This window comes from Sebastes fasciatus, chromosome 19 (genome assembly GCF_043250625.1).
Source record: "Sebastes fasciatus isolate fSebFas1 chromosome 19, fSebFas1.pri, whole genome shotgun sequence".
Taxonomy (NCBI): Eukaryota; Metazoa; Chordata; class Actinopteri; order Perciformes; family Sebastidae; genus Sebastes; species Sebastes fasciatus.
In genome coordinates this window covers 18,234,405-18,260,575 of record NC_133813.1, presented here as the reverse complement: position 1 = coordinate 18,260,575, position 26,171 = coordinate 18,234,405, and the positions used below count along the sequence as shown (strand labels likewise).

General features: G+C 40.0%; 1 protein-coding gene across 1 annotated transcript in view; it reads left to right on the top strand.

Moving 5' to 3' along the window:
• trabd2a (TraB domain containing 2A) overlaps nucleotides 1-26,171 on the top strand; it is a 69,704-nt gene that overhangs the window by 12,847 nt on the left and 30,686 nt on the right. Inside the window, exons 3-4 of the mRNA XM_074617871.1 lie at nucleotides 20,617-20,763; nucleotides 21,205-21,379. Coding sequence (XP_074473972.1) covers nucleotides 20,617-20,763; nucleotides 21,205-21,379 — 322 coding nt within the window. The remainder of the gene's footprint in view (nucleotides 1-20,616; nucleotides 20,764-21,204; nucleotides 21,380-26,171) is intronic.

The following is a 26,171-nucleotide window of genomic DNA, read 5'->3' as shown; positions in this document are numbered from 1 at the left end:
CAAGTGTTCTGAGAGAAAACTGGACATCTGCACCTCCTCATGGCTCTGTTTTCAGGCTTTAAAAAATCTACTTTGGCCCAATCACAGGTCATTTCAGAGAGAGAGAGAGCGTTCCTATTGGCTGTGCTCCGGTCATGTAACCAGTACTTGGCGTTCCTTCAAGCCATCTCAACATGATCTCAATATAGCTCCCGGGTCACAAACATTCTCATTTTACAGCTCCTATTGGCTGTTCATTCAACGGAGGCAGCTGTAAATCACTCTGCGAACTCCGATCAAACGGTCAAACTAGGCAGTGCTGATCAAGTATGAATCAATATTCTGTTACTGTAATGCCTATTTTCTCTGCTCAAATGTTTTCAGAAACATCTTGTAGTGTTCTGTTTAGCTGTAAAATGAGAAAGTAAATGGAGTACCTGGCTGGTAATGTTGGACAAATGGGTCCAAGGCAACACTGGAGTTGAGTACAGGTCATTCCAATGAATTAATCAATGGCTTGATCTACCTCAAAGTATAATGTATAATAGCTCAATTGAAACATGCAAAGATAACTCTGAATGTAATTGCACATGAAATATCTCTGCCACTGCGTTTTAGCAGGCAGTTTTCCATTCACCGTTCCAACATCTAATTGTGAAACCTCGCAGTTTGCCCACAGAGAAACATTTGTGATTCTGCAGTCTCGCAGTGTGCCTCCACCTTAATTTAAGTAAGAAAAGCTCAGCATCTACAATTGTACTTAACACTCACTAACGGCGGCCTTCCCACATTTAAAGCTAATGTAAGTTATACGTAAGAGCAATTAGAGTCATTACGATGCTAATTTCAATTTCTTTGGGGCCCATCATTCCTTCTATTGTTGTGTAAGTTGAGATTTTTGCAGGCCTGAATGTGGCCTACAAGGACCCCAGGGTCATTGTTATTACTAAGCTATGACCAATCAATCAGCACTGAAGTAGCATGTGATTGATAGAAATTAAGGAATTCCATACATGCTCTTTTTTTGGGGAAAAAAGTAATTATATTGAAAAAAAAACCTTCAATTTGCAGAAGTACTATAATGTTAGCTACATTATGAAAATGCAGCAGTTGTGGAAATAAAACTCCTTGTGTGAGGTTTCCGTTGTTTTAACATGTCTTAACCCAGAGGGCACAACTGAACTGACAATGACTGATGATAATTACTTTTCCCATAAATGATACAAAGGTATAATTTTTTTGCATGCTGCAACATTAATTCATGCCTTTCTTGGACTTTTTTATAACTTGTTAATTTAACTTGTTAAATAACATTTATTTAATAGCTAATAGCTGTCAGTAGTTGCTTTCACACATGCAGCCATTGACACTTACTTTTGGCATGCATTTACTTTTTACCATTAAGGAGTTATGAACTGATATTGTATTGTTGGGATCAGTTGCAGTAATTTGTCTAATCAACACCAATTTCCATACTGCCACGTTGTGTGAATTAAATGTTAAGGGCACCCACAACTTCAACATCACACTTCTATTTTCCTATAACCATGGGTTTGGCTATAATGTTTGTGCACTATTGGTTACATTCCATTAAAACAATCTTAAAGGGGAATTATGCCCATTTTCAAAAAATGTATACACGTTATTTCTATGGTCTAAGACAGTCTTAAAGTATTAGTAAACATCCAAAAACTAGAGTTCTAAAGCTCAAACTTGTGATGTCACTGGGTATAAAGTGTGGAGGAGCTCCAAAGACAATGAATCGGGAGAGATGTTATAGATGACACTGAGGGAACACCCAGGACAACATTTTCTCTTTCACAACTGTGAACACTACAATAGAATAAAGCTAATTTGGGTATACAAAAGAAAACAAACATTCTGTGGGTCCACAAAATCAGTCTCCCATTCATTGTCTATGGAACTGCTACCAGACTTTATACCTGATGACATCACAAGTTTGAGACTTACTTCTCTGGTTTCACGCTTTGAGAGAGAGTAGCTCATGTTCATAAATATTGATTGAACTTTACTAGGCCATGGAAATAACATATTGGAATTCATAATTTGGGTGGTGTGCCCCTTTAAGGTGTTGCCAATGTGTGAAGAGAAAGTCGCTGGCTACATGCTAACAGAAAAAAATGTTCACGGACATGATAGCTATCAGATAAGATGGGGATAATGATCTTCTTTACATGCGGATACACATCAGCAGTGAAAAGCTTAATGCCTCTGTTCACAGTCTAATGTTAAATGAAATAGACGACTGTGATGTTATCATCTCAGCTGAGGCACAGTGACCTCTGAGCAGACATGTAGTAGTCCACTTAGACTTGCATATAGGCAACTTTTAATTCCATAAATAGAAAATTACGCACCTGAAGCTAAGAGTTTTTTATATTCTAAATATTGTCAAACTGAAGTCAAACATTTAAAAAAAGGAAACTTCTATATGCACTGTTTCGAAAATGTATTTGAGTTTGAGAATCAGGGTCACACAGTTTCACAGTAATGCATACGACTACATTCATTTCAATTAAAATGCGAATAAATGAAAGACAAAGATGCTTTTTATGATGGGGAGTTAGTTTTCAAATGATCATTAACCTTTCATAGTTTGACATGAAGTCTTATAAATTGCTACTGGTATACTTATGCTTTCTCTGCACTGGCCAGCTTTGTGGCTGCTCTGCATTAAATCAAGCCTGTAGAAATGAGCCAAAAGCTGGTTGGACTCGAGCCGAGCAATACGAGGCCAAAGCTGTCCACAAGCTCCCACACAGAGGATTAATAGTTTCTACTTCCTCGCACGGTGTCACCTGGAACTTGTGGAAAGGTTTTGTGCAGCAGCAACTCTGTGATTTGGGATTAAATTGATTTGTTATTATTTGTGACTGCAAAAAAAGGAGAAAGGAGTAATTTTCCTACTATTTGCTCAGAGGTAACCTTAAGTTTTGCATAGAAAAGTTGAAACCTGTGACTCTTTGGCTGGTGTGTCTAATAGAAATATACATATAGTTTCCTAACTAAAGCTAAAACCAGGTGATCTAAATAAATATCGTAGTAATTGTGGTGATTTCACATGAATACACAGGTGCTGGTAAAACATATTTAAGCCTATAAAAAGTTTAACTACAGTCAGAAGGGACCACATAGTTTCTGAGCGAACCTGACCATAAATCCACTTGTCTTTCTGGCTCCAGTCCACATTTTTGGTGGCTTTAGTGGAATTTCACAGGTGAGCACCACACATGGGGGTTTTGTGAGACTTTGCTGTTCTCCACAGATGTTTTGACCAGACTTAGACTCAGACAAGCAAATATCTCGACGATGTCGCATATCTTCACACGCACCGGGAGTAAAATGAAGGCGTTTCTTTCGCTTATGTCAATTTCTCAACCAACACTGCAAAGTTGCTCTTTGACATTCATTCGATTGCTCGTCTGTAACTTGTCAAGTCTGTGTTCTTAGTGCTGACCTTTAAGGGGACGGAGAAGTCCAGAATAAGAAGCTACCATAGCTTACTAGCTTTATTGTACCATTCACTTTTATTTAACCTCCTGTTGGAGGGTCTTGTATAGATCAGGCGGCAACCTCCGGTTCTGAAAAGAGAAGCCAATGCGGAAGTGCCTTAAACTTTCTAATGGCCGGCAGGGGGCGACTCCTCTGGTTGCAAAAAGAAGTCTGATTGTATAGAAGTCAATAAGAAAATGAGCCTACTTCTCACTTGATTTTTACCTCAGTAAACATGAGTTTATGGTCTCCATCGCTAGTTTCAAGTCTTCTTCAATACAGCATGATGTTCATTTAGTAAATTATGATCCCATTTAGAGTCAAATAGACCATAAAGCAGGGGATGCTTTAGGGCATGGCTACCTTGTGATTGACAGGTCGCTACCACGGCGTTGTCCGGTCTGGGAGTTGTCCGTGTTTTCGTCTTACAACTTTAACCCTTTCACAGTGTGTTTTCAGTTCGTGAAAGTTAATTGTAACATTTTGGTCGCCTACAATGTCTTATTCAGCGTTCTGTTGTACTTAGCTCCATCTTCTCGTGTCACTTCTGGTTCCAAAAATCCAACATGGTGACGGCCAAAAACCAAGATGGCAAAACGGCAGTTCCCAAACCAATGGGTGATGTCATGGTGACTACGGTGACACTTCTTATATACAGTCTATGGTCTAGATGGGCACCCTATTTGCAAAAACACCTTTAACATTCGGGGTAATTGCTTAACCATTCGAGAATTCTGCATATCCAGGGTTACCATCTAGACACGACCCTGTTGGAGTGGAAACGGTTCCATAAAAGCTAAGAAGCTAACAGATTTACTGACTGACTGTTAGCAATTCCAATCATAGCTTTAATGCATGTTGTGCAATGGTGATCAGCCAGGAAGGAGCAGAAACAGATGTCCAGTATCAGCAATATCAACAACTGTGGTGCCCGAAGCATCAAGGAGCACGTCATAGATGTTGTCAAACTATGCAAGTCTTTCCTTGGGGATCTCGTGAGGCGTCCTGGATGTAGAATTGTTTTTGGAGTTGTCCTGCTTGATGCACATCATTGTTCCAGATGCTCCACATACCAGTATTTGCCACCTTGCAATACCAGCTCTAACAACCTGTAGTTGCAGCTTTCAGTGGAACACATTTCATTTTGATTAATAGTTGTTGCCTCTCGGATGACTGACGGCTATTGGTCTGAACACAACTGGGAATGTGATGGTCCGCTGAGTGATGTTGTATAAACCTGTGGTGGTGTGTGGTTGTGTTTTTATCTAAAGTTTCCTATGAAGCAAGTAGCAGATTCTGACTTCTAATGGAGACACCTCTATTTCTCTTCTTTTTCCTTTCTTCTGAAGCCATAGCAAGTGATGATGGTGCATCATTGCCGCACAGTCTGCCTATACACACACAGATACATAATCAAGAGCTCATAGAGGTTTATGTAAGCTATTATATGCACACGTGCTTTTAAGCATTCGTGCAAGCGTCCACACATGTCAGACCAACATATACATCAACATGTGTATCGGATTCCTCCCACCACCCAGAGTTAGTTTGACGGTTTTCAGGGTTGTTTCTACCCAAAGACTGTTTGTGTTTTGGGGGTTTGTCTGCGCTGTGGTAGCTGAGATCATAAAACCTGTGAGAGCTTAACAGCAACGCCACTGTTTGGCCTCCCGGCTCATTTCACCACCGTTTCACTCTCTCCGCGTGTCTGTCTTCTGACTAAGTTTCGGTCCCTTTTCAAAGGTTTTTACAACCTTGGTGTTATTTTCATAGCTTTGGACACCATTCTGGATATGAAAACTTTTTTAAACTTTTCCAGCAGCATGGCTCTCTAGGGACGGCAGTGTCGATCTGTTGGTCAGTCGGTCAGTTGGTCCACCGCTTTGGTCCAGACAGAAACATAATTTTTTATTATTCTTTTAGATAGATTGCCATACATTTTAGTACAGACCTTCATGGTCCTCAGAGGATGAATCACACTGACTTTGGTGATCTGACTTTTCCTCTATCACCACCTTGAGGTGGTGTTTTTGTTTTAAGTGAAATGTCCACACAGCTATGGGAAGGATTGCCATGCCATTTGGTTCTGACATTCATGGTCCCCAGAGAATGAAAACTAATGACTTGTGCTTAATTTCCAATGCATGGTTCGGCTCGACTCGACTCAACTCGATTTTGGTACCAGGTCCTTCTCTCTATTTTGTTTTCCACAGCGGATAGTACCCCATCAGTGTAGGCATGATGCTCAGCTGATCACCGTAGCGTCACCGCGTGAAACTGCCGTGACATCATCTTCAACGCGGCATTCACTGAATCCTTTCATCAGCAACCAAACAGAGGAATGTCTACACTTTGTTAATTGTATGCGTAGTGTACGCTGTAGTTTTGCAGGCTGACATTTTTTTAAAATCTGGGCCGAGTGAATCAAAAAATTGGTTGCTATTGACGGTAGTTTGGCTTTATTAAAAAATGGTGGGTTTGTACAGGATGTCCAGTGTCACGCATTTGACGATCTAGTGATGATCCACTCTGACCAATCAGTTCTAGTATCGGCTCAGCTCTCTTGGAACTTCGACCGAGGTGGTACCAAAAAAAGTACCAGGTACTAGCCACAACTTTGCTAATTGAAAACCAAAAAGGAGCGAGTCGAGTTGAGTTGAGTTGAGTTGAGTTGAGTTGAGTATAGCCGTACCGAATGCAGAAGAATTGAAGCATTTGTTGACCATTCACTATCCCCGTACTCTAAATGTGTGTCTTTCACTCATTGTCTCTCTCCACATTGCTTCTTCCTCTGAGCTAAAATTAGTTGAACTTTTTTTGTACAGTTTGTGTAGCTTTGACAGTTAAGTATTTTGGTCATAATCCCACATTACGGGATCATGTTTATGCGTGTACCATCCTCAGTGAATGCAAAGGGACACTTTTCTGAAAACTGAACTCCCAACACATTTAGGATGTTTGGATGCTTTTCATATTTTGTTGGAAGTCTGTGGTTGTGAGGCTGTGGGTCCTGGCAGACGTCCGCACAACAACAACCATCTCTCTCTTCCCTCTGTGTCTCTCTCTCTCTCTGTCTTTCTATCTTTCCACCTATATTCCTCTTTATCGCTCTATTTTTTTCTTCCCTACAGTAATTTTTCTGACTTTTCCTTCCTTTGTTTGTCTCTAAATATTGTTTTCCTGTTTATCTCTCTCAACCCCTTTGTCTCCTTTTATTGATCAGTCTTTCACCACAATAAACGGATGCATTTCTCAGATGGTTTTGATGCTATGTCCTATTTTCCATGACATAGACTCATGTGTGAGGTTTGTACAGTGGTGGACTGTTAGTGTTAAAGGTCGAGTGCATTGTGGTTTGAGTCAGTGTTTTTGTTTAGAACGAGGGAATCGATGCAAGCTGACGGAAAGTGTTTACATGCATATTAATGTGCCGGTGGTGTGTGTGTGTGTGCGGCTCGTTCGGTTTGGTTTGCCAGCGGTGCTTTGGTGCTGAATCTGGGCCAGCGGTTTAAGGGAATTGCAGATACTCCTAAATAGCGCCGTGTGGGTTTTTTGATTCCTGCTGTCTCTTTCTATCTGTCTTCTGCACAGTCAAAAGTTGGAGATTTATTTCTGGCGCTGCTGTTTTTGTTGTCTAGTTGCTGAGAACATGTTGTTTTAGCAACATTTTTACCCATCATCCTGTGCAGTAGGAGATCTGGCGTCTTTAAGCCCAAAAGAAGTGTTTTGTAAAAAAAAGCTGTATCAGTTCCGAACAGCTCTTTAGATAAATGTAATCTTGATATCTGAACACCTTATTAATACCGTAATAATGTTGTGACTACTGAATTGAAGTTTAATAATTTAACAAATCTGAAACAAAGCAATTTAAGACATGAAATGTCCAAATATTATGTCATGATAAGACACCCATGCAAATTAATTGATGTTTTCATTTATACAGTTTAACACTTTTTAAACTTCCAAATAATGCGTCCTGTGACAACAATGTAAACTTCTAGAGCTAAAAAACAGCCCTCTTTTCAGGTTTTTGCCAATGCATTTTACAGCAAATCCAATGGAGATTTATTTTTTTCATTTACTGAAGACGTAAGATAATTTTGTCAACCATAGAGAAAAACTTCATCCTTCAGTTTGTCTGAAAAATCAAACAAAAAAACAAAACAAAATCACCAATGTCCAAGATACATTTCATTGGACAACACCAAAATGCGTTATGCGTTTATGTGATTTTCCTTTCATAATTTGATCATTTGCATTAGTATAGGTCATTCAGAAACCCTTCAAATTTGACAACAAAACCCAGAAATGTTTAAACTGGCTGCAAGTTTTGTGGATAAGATTCCCAGTAACCAGTCGCTTCACTTTACTTGTCTTAAACTCATCAAGTCACCCACCAACTTAAGAAAATAAAATGCATGCATAAAGGACACATATTGCAAAAAGGTTTATACATTCTTTTGAGGGGGCTTTTCCAAATTTAGATATGTTGTAACACTGATGGAACATCTACTGTATGCACTGCCCGACTTTTAATTTGAAGACACACTGCTTTTCTGTGTGTCTTATGTATGTGCAAACTGGACTGTTGGAGCAAATACTTTCTCCAGCAGACTAATAATATCTGCGTTGGGAAGAGATTTTCAGAATAGAGCAGGAATATTTTGAGAAAAATGTATATATTTGAATACTAATAGTAAACAGGTGAAATCAGTCTAGTTGCTTTAAGGTGTCGAAAGATACTTTATTGAAATATCACTTTCTCAAAATATTACTCTTTCCCCCCCAAAAAAAATCTATTACTTTTTTCTCAAAATATTAGGAATTTATTATTGAACTCTCAGATTTTTTTTTTACCAGTTGCTCTAATATTCTGTCATAGAAAACAATAATGTAATAAAATATAAAAATGCAATGTGGTTTGAGTTACTCTTATGCTGCATTCACACAAAATCAGGCATTGCAGTGATTCGCTGCAGGGTTGTTGTGCGGTGGTCGGGGCGAGTCACTTTAATGGCCCATTAACTGTGACGACTAACGTCTTTTGTTCCCTCGTGGCTGGCTTGTACAGCTCTGGATCGCTGGTTAAATGATTGGCCACCGCAGCGTGACGTCGGGGTTGCGTTTGCCCAAAAAAACGCTGCGTTTTTATGGCACTCCCTGCGGCCGCCGCAGCCCAAACGCAACACCCAAACTACCCTTGTTCAAAATTAATGGAAAAACTTGCGTTTTCGCTGCACTGCCTGATCTCGTGTGAATGCGGCTTGACATGACAGAATAAATAAAGTATGAATGAAGTCTTTCCCTCCACTGGGGTTGAGGTTGATGTGGTTTAAGCTATATTGTTTATGTGAACGTAGTAATGGAGCAGTCAGTGTCCATTAGTGACCTTAAGAGGTCAAACTGTCTGACCTCAGCAGAAGCTAAGTGTATATGTGTGTTTTGTCCTGAAATATGAAGCGTACAAAAAGTATTCCTAAAAGATTTGATGCAGTTTTATTGCAGGAGATTGACAGCTGAGGGATTAATACAGAACCTCAAGTTATATATCTTGTGTGTGTGTGATGAAAAGACATGAACATAACTAATGTAGTGACACTGAAGACAGGTGATGATGAATCTAAGGGGCTGTCAGTGGTTGCAACGTGGCTACTTTTTCCTGCGTGAATTCGGATAATCTTGATCTTATGTACTCCTTTTTTCCCTGTTTCCGTGATGACACACACACAACGTGAATACTGGGATGGTCCACGTGTATCCACGCTAAGTGGTCGCAGCTGCATTGGTTTGAATCTCGGCGTGAGACAGTGTTGTTCTTGACTCGTGCCGTCCTGAAGATTAACAGCGTTCCTTCGGTCGACAGACAAGTCGTAGAGATTGATGGCTGTTTTCCTTGTGGCTCGCTGTGTTTTCAAGACCCTCGTGTTGTTTCTGAGAGGACTGATGGGCTGAGTGGCTGGCCGGCTGCTATGTGGGTTTTCTATGTGCGTGTCTGTGTATAAGAGAGCGAGAGAGAGAGAGAGAAAGGGAGAGTGAGAAAGAGAGAAAGAGAGAAAGGGAGAGTGAGAAAGACAGAGGCAGAGGAAGTCTGTGGTTGCCAACTCTCACAAGCTCTGCTCTCCAGTTTGGTCACTGAGTGATGACAGGTGCCACCATACTGTGTGTGTGTGTGTGTGTGTGTGTGTGTGTGTGTGTGTGTGTGTGTGTGTGTGTGTGTGTGTGTGTGTGTGTGTGTGTGTGTGTGTGTGTGTGTGTGTGTGTGTGTGTGTGTGTGTGTGTGTGTGTGTGTGTGTGTGTGTGTGTGTGTGTGTGTGTGTGTGTGTGTGTGTGTGTGTGTGTGTGTGTGTGTGTGTGTGTGTGTGTGTGTGTGTGTGTGTGTGTGTGTGTGTGTGTGTGTGTGTGTGTGTGTGTGTGTGTGTGTGTGTGTGGAGTGCTACAAGGATGACACATTTTTGTAGGCAAACCAAGAAGTTAGCATCCCCCTGGTTCACTCGACAAAAGACCAATGGGATTTTTCCATTGGGTTTTGGATTATTGCAGAAAATAAGCTCTGTGGCAAACACACGTTTATGATACTTACACATTTTGTTCAGCAGGATAATCCTCACAAATGAACATCACTTTATGATTTTTCAAGTGTAAAAGCAATCGGCAGAAGTAAGAAGCTAACTTTAGGCTATAAACGAACTACACAACGGTCGCATGAACGCGCATACACAACAAGACTGAAAAGGCGGAAGAGTCGGCACGATGACGTTTAGTAGTCTCATTTAGTCACTTGTTAGAAAATCGCCTTTTATAAGACATGTAAAAGCTTTAAAATTCACGAGCGTGATATTTACTGACACATTTTATATCGTAAAACAAAATGTTAAAATCTCTGAAGCTTTTGTTAACCTTATTTCAGGCATCTAACTAAAAACCCATTCAAAAAACTCACTGACTTCCAGACGAGGGAACCAGAAGTGCTAAAATGCTAACTCATTTCCGGGTTTTAAGACTCATTCCTGTAACACTCTTATTTGCATACAAATATAATAATGAGGGAATTACATTTTTATCTTGTCAGGGTTAGAACTTTTCTCCTGTTTAAATTTTTTTTCAACTGATAATCAGCCGATTCTATTGATTGAGAGTAGTGACAGAAATGTTTATATTGATTATATTATATGGATTACTGATTAATCTGTCAGTAACTTTTCTCTTTGTTGATTCAGTCTGTAAAATGTCAGTAGACAGTACAAAGAGCCCAAGGTGACATCTTGAAAGTGCTCGTTTTGTCCAATACATTCAATTTACAATGATGTAAAAGAGCAACATCTGCGCATTCGAGAAGCTGGAACCACCAGCGTATTTGGCATTTTTGCTTAACATTAATCAATGATCAGAATTGTTGTTCGATAGGGAGGCGAAGTCCCCCCCCCCCCTTCTGCCAAGAAAGTGGCATTTTTGTCGTAGGTTTGTCGTAGTATCATTTAGCCGGGAAGCGAAAGAACACATCCAAGCATGAAACACAAAGGCATCGTTGCTTCAGCGAGAGAGATGCCACTTGCACATGTTTTGGGTGTGCAGTCTTTCTAAGTACTGTACGTGCCGTCACAGTCTTCATACTTCAACAGTTTTATAACAAACTGCCACTTTCTTGACTTTCAGAATTATCTTTTAAATTGACAAACATAGTGTGTACTTCACGGCACAATTCAAACGGGATAAAAAAACAAAACAAAAAAACATACATATTTTTTTCTGAAATAAGGTCCCGTGGCGGTAAACCAGAAGGGAATGACTTCACCTCTCTATTCATTCACTGTCAGTTGATGCGTGTTGACCTTTTGTTTCTTTCAATCTTCAGTCATTTTTCATTCAATGTTTTGACATGATAGATGTGTACACATGTCGTGTTGGCTGGCGTGTGTGTGTCTTAGGGTGTGTTGGTTGTACAGCTTGTTTAGGGGTGTAGTGAAGCAGGATAGAGTGGAGGGTTTGAGAAGTTGACATTTCAATCACACCACACACACACACACACACACACGAACGAACACAGACCTCCAGCCATTTGGTTTGAGGCTGATTCTCTGTGACAGCCTAAATATTTGGCTGCGTCCGGGCACCAAGGTAAATGCACCCCACAAGAATGTTTTTACAGGCCGAGAGAGAGAGAGGAATAGAGAGAGAGAGAGAGAGAGAGAGAGAAGAGAAAGAGAAAGAGAAAGAGGGTGGGAGAGAGAGAGAGAGAGAGAGAGAGAGAGAGAGAGAGAGAGAGAGAGAGAGAGAGAGAGAGAGAGAGAGAGAGAGAGAGAGAGAGAGAGAGAGAGAGAGAGAGAGAGAGAGAGAGAGAGAGAGAGAGAGAGAGAGAGAGAGAGAGAGAGAGAGAGAGAGAGAGAGAGAGAGAGAGAGAGAGAGGGTTTTGACGATAAAGAGAGAGAAACAGAGGGAACACACAGAAAGAAAGAGAAGAACTGTATTCACCGCTACATTTACATGTGGTTTGTACGTTGGCCATCAGTGTGGTCTACGCGGATCAAATGTTCATTGTGAGAGACCTCGCCGCCCATTCAGCATTTATAGGAAGTGTATACTGACTCAGGGCTGGGCGATGATTTAATATGATAGTTTATCGTCTTTCAATGGAATCACATTGTGATGAAATCATATATCAAGATATCCTGATACACAATTACGCCGTCTAAATTGATAATAATAACAAATACATACGAACTCTCCGAAAATCGGATCATTTTGCACTAAGGTTCATAATTAAAAGAGAAAATACTTAGTTTTTAATCCACACAGGATTCTACAAAACCATGTGGTTATTTCATATAGACTTTTTATTTATTGAATAACCAGAAAACATGCTATATTATAGATTATATATTGTTGATGATGTTTTTGGCCATATTGCCCAGACCCATACTGTACACTGTAATAGTTGTAAGCAGGTATAAGTATTTCTGAACATATTTTTTCAACATTTAGGCTGGTATGTAAACATTTAATGAATTACAAAAATACAGTTGTGATAATATAAAATATAATTTCATAGAAGTTCTAATTGTTGACAAATGCTGTGCATTAATAAACACCTAAAATGTCTCCATAGATGCTTACAACTACATTATTTAGTATTCTAAGTAATGACTATTTATTCATTTGTGTCTATAAATGCTAAAAGAAGAGTATTACCCCATTGGTGCACTGATCAATTCATATTATTGTCTTCAAAGGGAATTGTGTCATATCATGCAGACATCATACACACACTTCATTTGATACATAAAACAATGAAAATATCACCATTTGACAATTTGATGGCATTGGGGTTAAAATCATTCCCCACCCTGTTAGACCGGTTCTTTTTCAAGTGAAAAATGTCAAGCGTGCAGCGGTTCAAGCTCCTCAATCAAATGAGAAGGGTTCTACTTTTTTTTAATCCTAGCAAATTGATCATCTTTGATTTGTTGATCAGCCGAAACAAGCATTATGAAGACGTCAGTGTGGGCTTCGGGATATGTTGACACTGTTTCCTAACATTAGATTAATTTTATTATCAGAAGAATAAGTAATCAATGAAAATAATCATGAGTTGCAGACATTGTATAGAGCTGAAAATACATCGTCTGTTTAAGAATAAACCCTTAAATATATACCATCCCGTCCAGTGAAAACCCTTTTTTTTCATGCACATTTTGAAGAGAAAGAAACTTTGTGTGCACACACAAACCTCAGCTGTCTGGCTCTCTGAGAGAGCTGTTCATTCATTGATTGGACTGTTCATGATCAAAAGGAATAGGATCTATCAATTATACCGGCGGAGGGTGGATTTTCCTTTCAAAAAGACGAGGGAGGAAACAATCTTCGTTCATCATTATTGTCAAAGATGTACAGGCCTGGGGATTTTTCTGTATGTGGCTTGGCGAGGAAATCATCATCTTTCTTTTTGTCTTTTTTTGCTCCATCCTCCCTCCTGTGGAGGAAATCTAGGCTCCATATTTCCTTTCTTTTGTCTCATATTTGAAAATTAATAACGCCAACTTCAAAGGTCCGCTTTGAGCTCTGCAGATGCTGCGATAATCCCACGATGATGAAGCATTTAAACATGCTCATTTATACATGCACAGAAGCATACATGTACATACACATACACGGAGAAAAAGCCCTAATCTCGTACAGGTGTATACGCACTTACATGCACGAAAGACACACGCGGCGGAGGAGGTCATAAGTGACCCGAGGAATGCGGGGGTCAAATCTTTAAAGACCTGGCTGATAGAGGGGATGTGTAGGATCAAAGGAGAGAGAAAAGGGAGGGAGAGATGGATGGAAGGAGGCATAGGAGGAGAGGGAGGGAATGTACAGGATCAAAGAGGAGAGGAAGGGAGGGATGAAATGATGGGAGGATGAATGGAGGAGTGAGAGCGAAGGTGTAGGCATGGGAGGGGGGAGAAAAGTAACAGAAAATGTACTCAAGGGGGGGGAATGGAGGGAAGAAAAGGGGGAGATAGGGGAGAGGAGAGGACGTAAAAACAATACTGATAACTCAAAGTGACAGGTGTGTGTGTGTGTCTGTGTTTAAACGGTGGGTTTTCAGCCAGAAAGTGAAAGCGCACTTGTGCAGTGGTGAAAGATTTATGCATGTGCAGATGTGTGTGTGAATGGGGGAATGTCAGAAAAATACCTGCTGAATGAAGCTGTGACCATTTGTTGCAGCTGCAGTACCCATTAGCTACTCGTTGACAGTCATTTCTTTATAAATGTGGATACATTTAGTCCTTTTTGCTTCAGCTATGCGTGAATACTCCACCAGAACTGTCTTTTGAAGTCCAAATCGTCACCATTTGTAGGCTTTTAAAGGTGACTGAACGATTTTTGAGCTCACTTCTTTCAGAGGATCAGCTTAGATTCACAGGAGTTACAATGGTTTTTATTTGTCCAACCAAAAGAAGACTGTCAAAAAGTCTAAAATTTTTTTTTTCAAACTTCTCAAACCACTTGTGCAGCATAACCGAATTATCCGCTGTTTATCTGTATGTTCAAACTATAGGAGCTGCTGTAAATCTTGCCTCAGCAGGTGTAGTATTTAATGCCATTTTACTTGTACAGTTTTCTGACAAAGTCAACAGCCATACAATTTGTCAAAAGTGGTCGTCCTTTCCAAAACAGAGGCAGTAATACCTCATTCGTTGTTTTCCAGTTGCCATAACACTAAACAAGGAGGAATAAGAAGAGATTAGTGCTAGGTATTGAACCTATCCGGATTCCACCTATCCTTAACACAAAGTATGAAAACTGGCGAAGCAGTATACGGAAAATTGGCGTTGAAATAATCTTATTCTTTGATTCAATAGTTGCTGTGGTAACACTTCATTTTACAGGTCCGCAAATTTCATGGTGATTAGGTGATAATCAGCAAGTGTAACCTATTTGAAATTTCTTTTGAATTACTGCCAAATTACACCAATTTTTACCTCAAAATTGATAAAAAATGACTTTAATATGAACATTATTTAGTAATTGTATGCTAAAATAGCATATAATTGTTAAAATAAGGGAAGAAAACCTGTTTTGTTGTGGATTACGGTCACAGTTTTAAACCGTTTTAAACATGTGGTTAACGTTGTCAATTGAAACAAAACAAAACAAAAAACGCATCATTAGCTTTAGGCAACAAAACTACTGGGTTAGGTTTAGGAAAAACACATCATGGTTTGACTTAAAACGACAACATTTTACATGGGAGGAAAGTCTGGTGTTTTTTGACTCATCCACAAGTAGTGGATTTTCTCACTTGTTATTCTTATTATTATACCATATAACTTTCAATATCGTTATCATTCCAAATAACTATGGTTGCTCTATATACTACGTCATCTGCTCTGCGCGTCGCTTGTTGTACTACTACTTACAGACGTATTTGTGATACAAACGGAATTGCCGACAAAATACGCTTCCATCCAAACGGAATTGAGAATAGTTGTATGGAAATGTAATTTTTAGGAGACAGGGCTGTTAGATCTGATTTTTTCTTTTCCAATTTTAGCCAGTTTTATTAGGCAAAATCATGACGGCCTTATCCAATTGGAACCTTTGCAAACTTTAAGAAACTAAAACACTTTTTACATATAAAATTGTGACCTCAGACCTCATAATTTATTGGGTCCCATGTGGTTTGCTACAAGAACAAGTTACCTCCTGCAGTCAAATAACCAGGTGTTGGTGTGTAAATGTGAGACTATACCTGAGGACTCTGTAAAAAACCCTGGCAGTGCTCTTGTTTTAAGGCCGACTGCTCCGAGTAACATTTCACTGATAACATCGCTCATGAGTAACTCAGAATCCCTATCTCTGTCTATTTCTGTCTGCCTTCGTGCTCTCCTCCTCTGAGATTCCACTGATAACATCTGAGGGTCCATTTCTCTCATTATCTCTGTCTCTCTCTTTCTTTCTGTCATTCCCTGCTCTCTTATTGGTTGTGTTTCCTTCTCTGCTCTCTCCTCTCTCTCTCTATCTTATACCCCTCTATGTGTATGTATGACAGACAGAGAGAGAGAGAGAGAGAGAGAGAGAGACAGAGTTGTATTATTTTGATAACATCAGGGAGTCAGGAGGAAACAGAGGAGCTGTTTGGAAGTCTTCATTTATACTTGGGAGATGGCCAAGGCTCATTGAATTTGCTGCAAGTGCTGTGTGTGTGAGAGTGTGTGAGTGTGGCTGTCTGGTTTGTCAACACAGTGTAGACAGGCTACTTTTGAAACTATTTTTTTTCAATGCTTTTCTGCTCACACACACACCTATAATCAGTCAGAAAAACAAGAAAAAACAAACTCGCCGAAGAGAAAGATGCAGGCACACACATGCTCCTCTTTAGTTTCTTATCAAAATTAAATTGGAAGTAACTGAAAACGCTCTCCAGCTCCAGTTGCCAGGACTTACAATCAGAATAACATCAATTAGCCAGAGGCTTTACCATACAAGGAGTTTATCTTGGTGTTTACAAGCTGCTCACATTGCAGCATATTCATAATGTGACAGGACCTCACATATAGTTTACATACTCTATACATTTATATACAGACAAAATGTGTTGCTGACACATTGAGATTAAATGCCTCAAGTTATCTTATCTTTTACTTGTTATGTCTGTGCTGAGTGAGACGGCAGTGTTGAGGTTGAAATATGCTAGGGATGGAACTGAAGTGGCGGGAAAGCAGACTGATGTTGAACCGCGGTTGAGCGTTGCAGGCTGTCGTGCCGTCATACTGTTCAGTTTCGTTAAGAGTGGGCTCTCTGCTCAGTTTTAAAGCAAACTATAGTTTGAATGATTTACAACTAAAACATACAGTAAATAGTTGAAATTCCTCCCACAGATTTCATCCCATCACTCTAGATTCAACTCTTTATTGATGCGTGTATAATGCAAAGAGGGCGCCACAATCAATAGTGGAAAGGTACACAACACCAAGGAATTTTAAGAATGACAAAGAAAGAAAACAATAAATAAATGTAATTATATAAATCTAAATAGATGAAATAAAAATAATAAATAAATACATTAAAATAAATACATAATGATAGGTAAATTTAATATAAAATAAATACAAAAAATAAATAAATACAAATGTTCATCCCCTAATTCTAGTGTCAATACTTTATTGGTGCGTGTATAATGCATAGAGGGTGCCACAAAAAATAGTGGAAAGGTACACAACACCAAGGAATTTTAAGAAAGACAAAGAAAGAGGAAAAAAACATAAATAAATTAAATGATATATATCTAAATAAATTAAATGAAAATAATAAATAAATACATTAAAATAAATACATTTAAATAACAAAATAATAAAATAATAATAAAACAAATCAAATCATCTCCTAATTCTAGTTTCATTCTAGCTCTTAATGAATGAAATTACATAAATACAATAAAGAAAAACAATACATCAATACATGAACATAAATCAATTAAAATAAGTAAATTAAAAGATAAAATAAATTCAAAACATAAATAAATAATAAATAAAAAATGTCATCCCCTAATTCTAAACTGTATTGCCTATTTAACGTTGTTCCGCTCATTTATAGCGCCCCCTCTCTCTCTATTGTGTGAGAAGCTAACAGGTGACTCCTCAGATTTGTTGTCGTCGCAATGAAAATGTTCAGACTACACACTGTCAGCTTGGTAATGGGCCAATGACGTGAACAAGACCTCAGTGGAGTAGAACAATTAATTAAAATTGTCTGTTGTGAGTATAGACTATGAACTTAAAATTTGACTACATCATTACAGATTGAATATTTACATTTTTTACACATTCAAATGATGATTTTCAAATAAAAAGTGACATCGCTACGACTCACTGTGCTGCATCGCTGCTGTAGTTGTATGTTGTAGGTGCTTGTGTAGTCTGCTTTTGTGGAAAATGTGTGAAACCGGTTGACATGTTTCACTTCTCGTGATGCCGCTGCTGGCAAAGTGATATTTGGCTCTAGTGCGTACAGTTAATAAGTTGGTATTACAGTTCTCAACAGACTAATGACAGACCTTTGAAAATGTATCTAAATGCAATTAATGTAACCTCCGCTCAAAGATACTCCACTAAGCACTCTTAGCTACTTTTCTTGCAAATCCTAAACTAAGCCAACAACGCTGCAGCGCGAGAGCAGCGCGAGTTGTTTCAGCCGAGCCGCCGAACACTCCAGATCTCCACATGTGGGAATCTGACTGTGATGATGTTTGCTCTGGATGCACACACCCACCCCACTCCATCTCAACAAGAGGGGACATTTCCATGACAAAGGACAATTATTGACTTTCATTGGCTCCGCTTGCTTTGATATCAGCAAGGGGTGTGTCTGTGTGTGCGTCCTGGAGGGGGGGGGGGGGCAGCGGTGGAGGAGGAGAAGAAGAAGAAACAGGGGGACCTGATGAAAGGAGCCGAGTGGGAAAATGCACCCGCTGACCCGCAGTGCACTAACAGAAGAGGAGGATCACAGCGGAGAGAAAGAAATCATTCATTAAGGGTTTTTCTTTCTTTCACTCCGCTCCTGTTTTCTGTATCCTTCCTCATTTTCTTGCTCGTGTTTTCCTCCTGTCTATCTCTTTCCATCCCTTAACCTCACCCCCACCCCTTTTTTTTTAAAACTCTCTTTCTTTTTATCTGCCTATGACTGATCCTCCCCCACCTCCTCCTCCTCCTCCTCCTCCTCCTCCTCCTCCCTTCACAGCCATAATTTAAGGGGCTGAAAGGCACGGCGAGCGGAGAAAGAGGAGAAGAGAGAGGCTGAGAAAGAGGGGAGAACCGTGCAGATGAGGGCCTTTCCTTCACGGACGTGGCACAGATGTGAGGGTGTTTTTTGTGAAATGAGTCGGGGAGGGGCGGCGATAGGCTAATTTGCGTGGCATAAAGACGGGGCCCTTTTCATATGCAGAGCGCCACTTTGATGCGCGGCCCGATGAAAGCTGGAGGGAGCGCAGGGGAGAGGAGAAGAGAGGGTGACGGAGGGGTTCTTTGTCCCCTGACAAGAAGGCATCTGCTCCAGGCTGCCCTCCTCTCCTCCTCTCCTCTGCTACACCGAGGGCTCCCACAATGGGCCGGCCGACAGAGAAAAGTGTCATCAGGAGCACCTTAGAAAACAGAACATGAAAAAAAAACACACCCACAGCCGCTTGGGTCGGCCTGGTTTGGCGTACGGGTATGCATATCAATACAGATTCATTTGAGATCTGAGAGCGCATACACACGGACAAACACATTCACAGATGCACGCCGAAGTTGTGAAAACACACAGACGTACTGTAGACACATTTACATAGTTCCACAGCTGACAAAACACATCTTCACTCTGACTGATTGCTCCCATTGAGAAACAAATAAGCCATACAAACTTTCCTCTTTTATGGGACTCGAGATCAATGGCTCGCAGGGTGAAAGGTGTGTGTGTGTGTGTGTGTTTGTGTGTGTGTGTGAGAGATCAGAAGGGTGAGAGCATGTGCCGAGGTGAGCGGCGGCGGTTTCTCTGTGTGTAGAGAGCGTCGGACCTTCAGAGTGCGTGTTTGTGTGTATTCGTGTGCATGTATGCATATGTGTGTCCTCGCGGTGCTGATCATAGGCGGCAGGCTCACCAGGGCCCTCTCGCCAAACACTGGCTGATTTCACGCTCGCACAATAGCTGAAATCTCTGCAGTAGAGCATGGAGGGTTTTGGCAGGGAAAACTGTCTCCTTTACTATAATAGTTAGTTCAGTAAATCTGAACGCTTTTTAACTCACCTGTTTGGGTTTTAGATCACGTCTGGGTTTCTGTCACTCAACGAGATGTAATAAAAAGATATTTGTGTGAGATGCTTGGGTGAATTCTAGACTTGCTAGCAGCGTGGCTCTATGGCAATGCAGGCTGATCTCATTCACCGTTTGTAGCTGTACCTATAAGAAACATAATGCACTGTAATTTGTGTATATTCCAAAAAAAACAATTTGTATGTAATCCACACAATCGTGAACCAGGAAGCATAAAAAGCGACAAATGCAGCATATGGAGGAGGTCGGGGTGGATGGGTGGGTCAAAAAACACCAGTTTCTCCCCAAGGAGACCGGTGTTGGTGTCCATAAGAGTAACTTCCGTACTTAAAGGGTTGGGTTGGCGATGTTATCCAGTATACACTATTTGTTATATTGGTTGAAATGGTCTTTACACCCTGACAGCTCTGAAAAAGGACAGGAAAAGAGCCGACATCTGTAGCTGCTGTAATCCTGTAAAAACCTCTACCAATCACTGCCTCGCGGTCCGCTTGGAAAGAACCAATCAGATGCCTCCCTGCTCGTACTCTACCCTTGGCGTGCACTAGCCTGAACTCGAAACATTACTTCCTTGAGTAGTTTTACACTACTTAATTAATATTAAACTCAAGGAAGTTCTTTAACTTGAGTGAATATATTCGTATTATATACTTTTTTCAAGATGAAACAGGTGAACATGAGCAAAGCCATGCATTATTAGTCCTGTAGCTTCATTTGGTTACGTACACACACATTTACTTGCTCTTGCTGAATCAGTACATGAGGCCAGAGAGCCATCGGGGTATACAAATAAATCGATCAATAACTAATTGTCATTTCTCATTCTAGGTGATCTTCGCCCTGAACCAGACGTTATTACAGCAGGAGTCTTTAAGGGCAGGAAGCCTACAGGTCCCATACACCACCGAAGACCTCATCAGACACTACAACTGTGGTGATCTCAACTCCATCATCTTCAATCATGACACCTCACAGGTCAGTCTTATCTTATCGTGTCTTATGTGGCAGTGGACTTTAACTACTTTCCCTCTAGTTAATAAGCCAAGAGTCATATTGACCCATTGACCTTTTGGAGTGTCCCAGTGACATGACCCTTGACCTCGTACCTTCACCCCTAACCCTCTGACCGACCTTTCGCCCCCCCACTCCTCCTCCTGCACCCTCCCTTCTAACAGCTTCTCTATACTGTCGCCAATTTAGTTCTTCCTTCCATCATCCTCGCCATGTCTTTCTCTCTATTATTTGTTATTCTTCCTCTCAACTATGCACCTTGGTCAGTTCAAATACACATTTTTGAGTTTTTAGAATTCAATTTTCTTTGTGAAAATTGAATGAAAGTGCTGGGAAAGCAAAATAAATCTCTTCTCCTTTTCACCATTGTGGCTTAACCGAACCATCATCCCTGCACCCTTCCAGGTCCCTAACTTCAACAATGTGACGCTGCCGCCCAGCGAGCAGGTGACCGCCCAGGAAATAGACAGCTACTTTCGACAGGAACTCATCTACAAGAGGAATGAGAGGATGGGAAAGAGGGTTAAGGCACTGCTAGAGGAGCACCCTGACAAGAGCTTCTTCTTCGCCTTCGGAGCAGGTTGGTGTTGAATACATATTATAAAGGAATATAAAATGGGATAAAGAAAAATGAATTGATATTCAAGCATCAACTACACAGAAGCCCTGTGTGTTTTAACATTTAGGTCTTCATTAGTCTCCGTTCATCAAACTTCAATGAGATTACTTTTATCTCTACAACAAAGTGACTTAAATTCCTCTTTTTGTGAGGCAGAGCACTTCTGCAAAGGAGAGCTTAACAAACTGAGCAGCTTAACAAACTCATGTAGAGAAAGAGAAAACAAAGACGACTTAAGAAAGTGGAGACGAAAAATCTGATCGGTGAGGTGGAACTCGCTGATTCTTTACTGGCTGTGACGAATGCATGCGATGTTCTATCTTTCAGGATTTCACATTGTTTCCCAAGACACCTCTCTTACTTGCCTTTTATGACAAATTCCCATTTTCTTTTTTCAGTTGCTCCTCTCATTGTGTGTTGATACTGTTGATAAGCAGCCCTGCAATTGATCAGCTAAACTAAACTAGACTAGACGAAACCATTGACCTACAGCTTTATCAGCTCATGGTCCAAATAAAACCGAGTCGTGTCGGGTGTTTCTCTAAAGCAGAGGCTCAATAAAAATGCTTTTATCAGTTCAGGACTGACCAGAAACAGACATGTGGCCTGTTTGAGTCTCTTTCACATAGTTTTAGAAATGTCAGTTCAATTCTTTGAATTCCTCTATAAGTATGCAGCAACCTCATAAGAGCCTGATAAGAGACTTGACTTGAAACAGGGAGGATACAGAGACCAGATAACAGCAAAGACGTTTCCACAAAGTTGTCTACTTAAGCAGGGATGCCTCTGTGTGTGTGTGTGTGTGTGTGTGTGTTCATGTTTCTTGGTTGGATGATGCATATCTAAGGCAGACAGTCTTTGTCTTGTGGGAGTCTCATTGGCTGGTTTGGACTCTGGTTGTTTAATCAAAGCATTGTTCACACCTAATAAGTGTGAGACGCCGGCGAAGCGATTTCGCAATCATTCGCTCAGGTGGGTCTAGATAAAGTTTTTTAGTTAACTTTTTATGTCATGCCAAACATTTAACGCATCCCACATAAGACAGTGCTGCATATCTAACATTTAAAAATATAACAAGACATCTTGCAAACACACATACAAAAAAAAAAGAGACAAACACCAACATAACACTATATGTACGTACTTTAAAGTAACCTGTGTTTACGTGCAAAATTTCAAATAAAGTATGCTCGAATAGCAGAAGAAATAATACAAATGCTACAAGTCTAAACATATACACAAGGCAAATTACATCTGCAGGTAAATTACCATTTCCATGAATAAGTAGTTTTAGTTATTGTGACCAGATGTCTCCAAACTTTATTTTATTTTGTTTCTAGCAGGGTAACTGTAGCAGGAAATAAGCATTCAAATTAGTCTTTTTCTTATTTCTTGGAGGAACTTGGAGGAACATCATTTATAGGGCTTCAACTAACAATTATTTTCATATTGATTAATCTTTTCTCGATTAATCAATTTATAATTTTGTCTATACAGTGTCAGAAAATACAGAAAAATGCCCATTGTAATTTTACGCAACCCAAGGTGATGTATTCAAATAGCCAAAACCGAAAGATTCTTTCAAATATGACACAGAAAAGAATGAAATACTCACATTTGAGAAGCTGAAAACTACAAATGTTTGGTGTTTTTAATTGAAAAGTAACTTATCAAAGTAGCTGATAATAAATTATTGTCGACTGAGTAATCATTGCAGCTCTCATTACTTTTCATTTATTTATATATTTTAATGTAAATAATTCCTTTAAACAACTTCCACTCAAGGAAATTACCAGAAATCAAGTGTTTGTAAATCAATTTAAATCTTTGAATCTAAAACATTTGATGCAAAATGTGTAATTTCTTCACCTTATGCAATGAACTAAAGAAAGATGGAAGAGCAAATGAATCAAAAATAAAACAGATCCAGTCATAAATCTATCATCAAGTGTAAGAAAATAAAGTGTATAATTTAATGGAAGTGTAGTACAGCTTAATGCTTGAATTAGAATGTCCATTCTGCGTCTCATAAATGTGCACCTCATCACACTCACGCAGAAATGGCACAATATGGACTTTTAAGTTAACTAAGTCAATCTATCATCACTGAAACCATAAAAGCTTCAACAAAATGTATGAAATTTATTACGGTGAAGGGCACATATACTTTGGAAAGAATCTGTTCGCCCCAAAATTTGATTTAGCTCATTATGGGATATATGTATGAAGGAGAGGGGATCACATTTTAGTGCCATCAATTTCACAGTCAGTTTTTCCCTGTGATGACATCGTCAGAAACATCTTCATCCAAAGTTTCTTTGGTCATTTAGAAGCAGAGACGCAGCAAAGTTTGAGCAGAGAGAGAGAGAGAGAGAGGCCTTCACAGTCTGTTGGTCTCCGAGCTGGCAGGAAACAGCTGAGGAAAAGCAGACACACACACACACACACACACACTCAAGCCCTAACAAGGAGTACATTTCACAGCGTGTCCCTGAGGAGGTGCCTTTACAAGGGCTTGGTCTAAAAAGGTGTGTGCCTCCGTGTGTACTTGTGTGCATGAGTGTGTGTGTGTGTGTGTGTGTATGAGCCGGTGAGTGAAAGTGATACGGGCAATCAGCCCAGAAGCACTAGTCTTAGACATGCGGAGGGCAGGTTGGGTCGGCGTGTACAAGGAACGGGATGGGGCGCATTAGGGTGCACGCACATGTGCATATGCATGAACACACACACACACACACACACACACACACACACACACACACACACACACACACACACACACACACACACAGACACACTCCCCAGCCCCCACGACAGATCTGGGTAAAATGTGTCCTTAATTATCCCTGGAGGGGTCAGAGGACACACACACACACACACATATAGACACACACACACACACTACAATGGAGCCCATTATGTCGGCGTACTCGACTTCCCTGTTACGATGAGGTGTGAGAGCATCTTATCAGCGACCATCTCATGTATAACTGAATCTGTGCAAAAGGACGTCTCGACAGATTCGGGATGTGATTATTGCCTATTCTGCATTTAGCTAATAATTTACCGAACTGTCAGTGTGACGCGTTGCAGAAGACTTTAAATTGTAATGCTGCGAGCTCTAGGTAAATTATGATTACTTGAAATTTATCTAGACTTCAAACTAAATGGGATTGGGAGGAATTAGCCACATATTTAGCATACCTCTCTTCCCGTGTAATGGTCCCATTAGCCTGCAGGGGTTTGGCCTGCAGACTCCTCACTGACCTATGTGGAAAAATGTTGAGGGTTTTTCCATTTTTTCCCCCTATAATAAGCTTTATTGCCACAACAAGTTAACAAAACAGTTTGTACATGATAATATATCCCCTGTCAAAATTGCCTGGTTGGATGCAGATTGTGCTTCGCCAAAGGAAACTTATTGGAGTTGAGCGTAAAAGTGTCTCATTCAGGATTGATGAGGTTAAACGTCTGAAAAAGCACATTGCGACAACTTTTAATCTGATAAGGAAAACGCTGTTCTTTGCTAAAAAAAACCTCCCACCATTATATAAACAAATCTGTGTCATTAATTATTTTAAAAATGAAATATCTTTCGCTATTCGTCGCTACTGCAGTAAAACAAGATCATCAATCTTGATCTGTAGTTGAATTACTTCTTGTTGTATGAGGCAGATATGTCATAAAGTCATAATTAAGAAGCTGAACTCCACAACCATGAGATCATGTAGTATTAAAAGTGAAACAGTAGTGAAGAAAAATGTATGAGTGTGCAGTTTTTTTTTTTTTTTATTATCTGTGTCTACCGGGAAGAAATATTTTTTTTGAGGTTTGGAAATTGTTTATGGAGAAAGCATTAATGGTCGAGAGTCGCACCCTGCCAAACCAGAGCTAACATTTTCTAACCCTAAATGATTTCTCATGTGCTTACAGCATAACACACACACACACACACACAGCCAAGCACTCATTCCCTCTCTGTCTTGTTTTCTATGAGTGTCTGCACTTTGTGGACCGAGTCTCGAGCCATCATTAGATAAGGAAAAAACAAAGATAAGAATATTTGTTTTTACATCTATATATTTTTTCATAGCGTACAAGCATGTATCAGCATTCTCACGATATTTCTTACCAAGAAAGTTGGGGAAACTCCGGTTTTAGACTAGGGGTACCCAAACTCTTTCCCTTGCAGGGCCAAAACTGGAACTAAAGCATACACCTATTGTATTGTACTGTTGAGATGCAAAATGGTACTACGATCCCAAGTTCCCCTAATTGAATATTCGTTTTGCTTTTACATAGTTAACACATTAAATCCCACCTGCTGAGTACAATTGGGCTCCCAGTCTTACCCAATTTTATGAAATTCCAAGGCTGTTTAGAGACTCCGGTATGCAGAAATATTCAAATGCATCATTTTTAGAATAGGCGAAAATAACACATTTATACTGTATTAAAAAAAAAACTGCATGTTTTTGACCCAAACTGCATGGGATTATCACAAAGTAGGCATGTCTGTAAAGGGGAGACTTGTAGGTACCCATAGAAACCCACTTTCATTCACATATCATGCAGTCAGAGATCTAGGGACCCCTGTGTTTTCATCCATCCATCCATTATCTGTAACCGCTTATCCCATTCCGGGGCGTGGGGACGGGGCTGGAACCGATCCCAGCTGACATTAGGCGAAGGCGGGATACACCCTAGACAGGTCGCCAGACTATCACAGGGCTGACGCCTAGAGACAAGACAA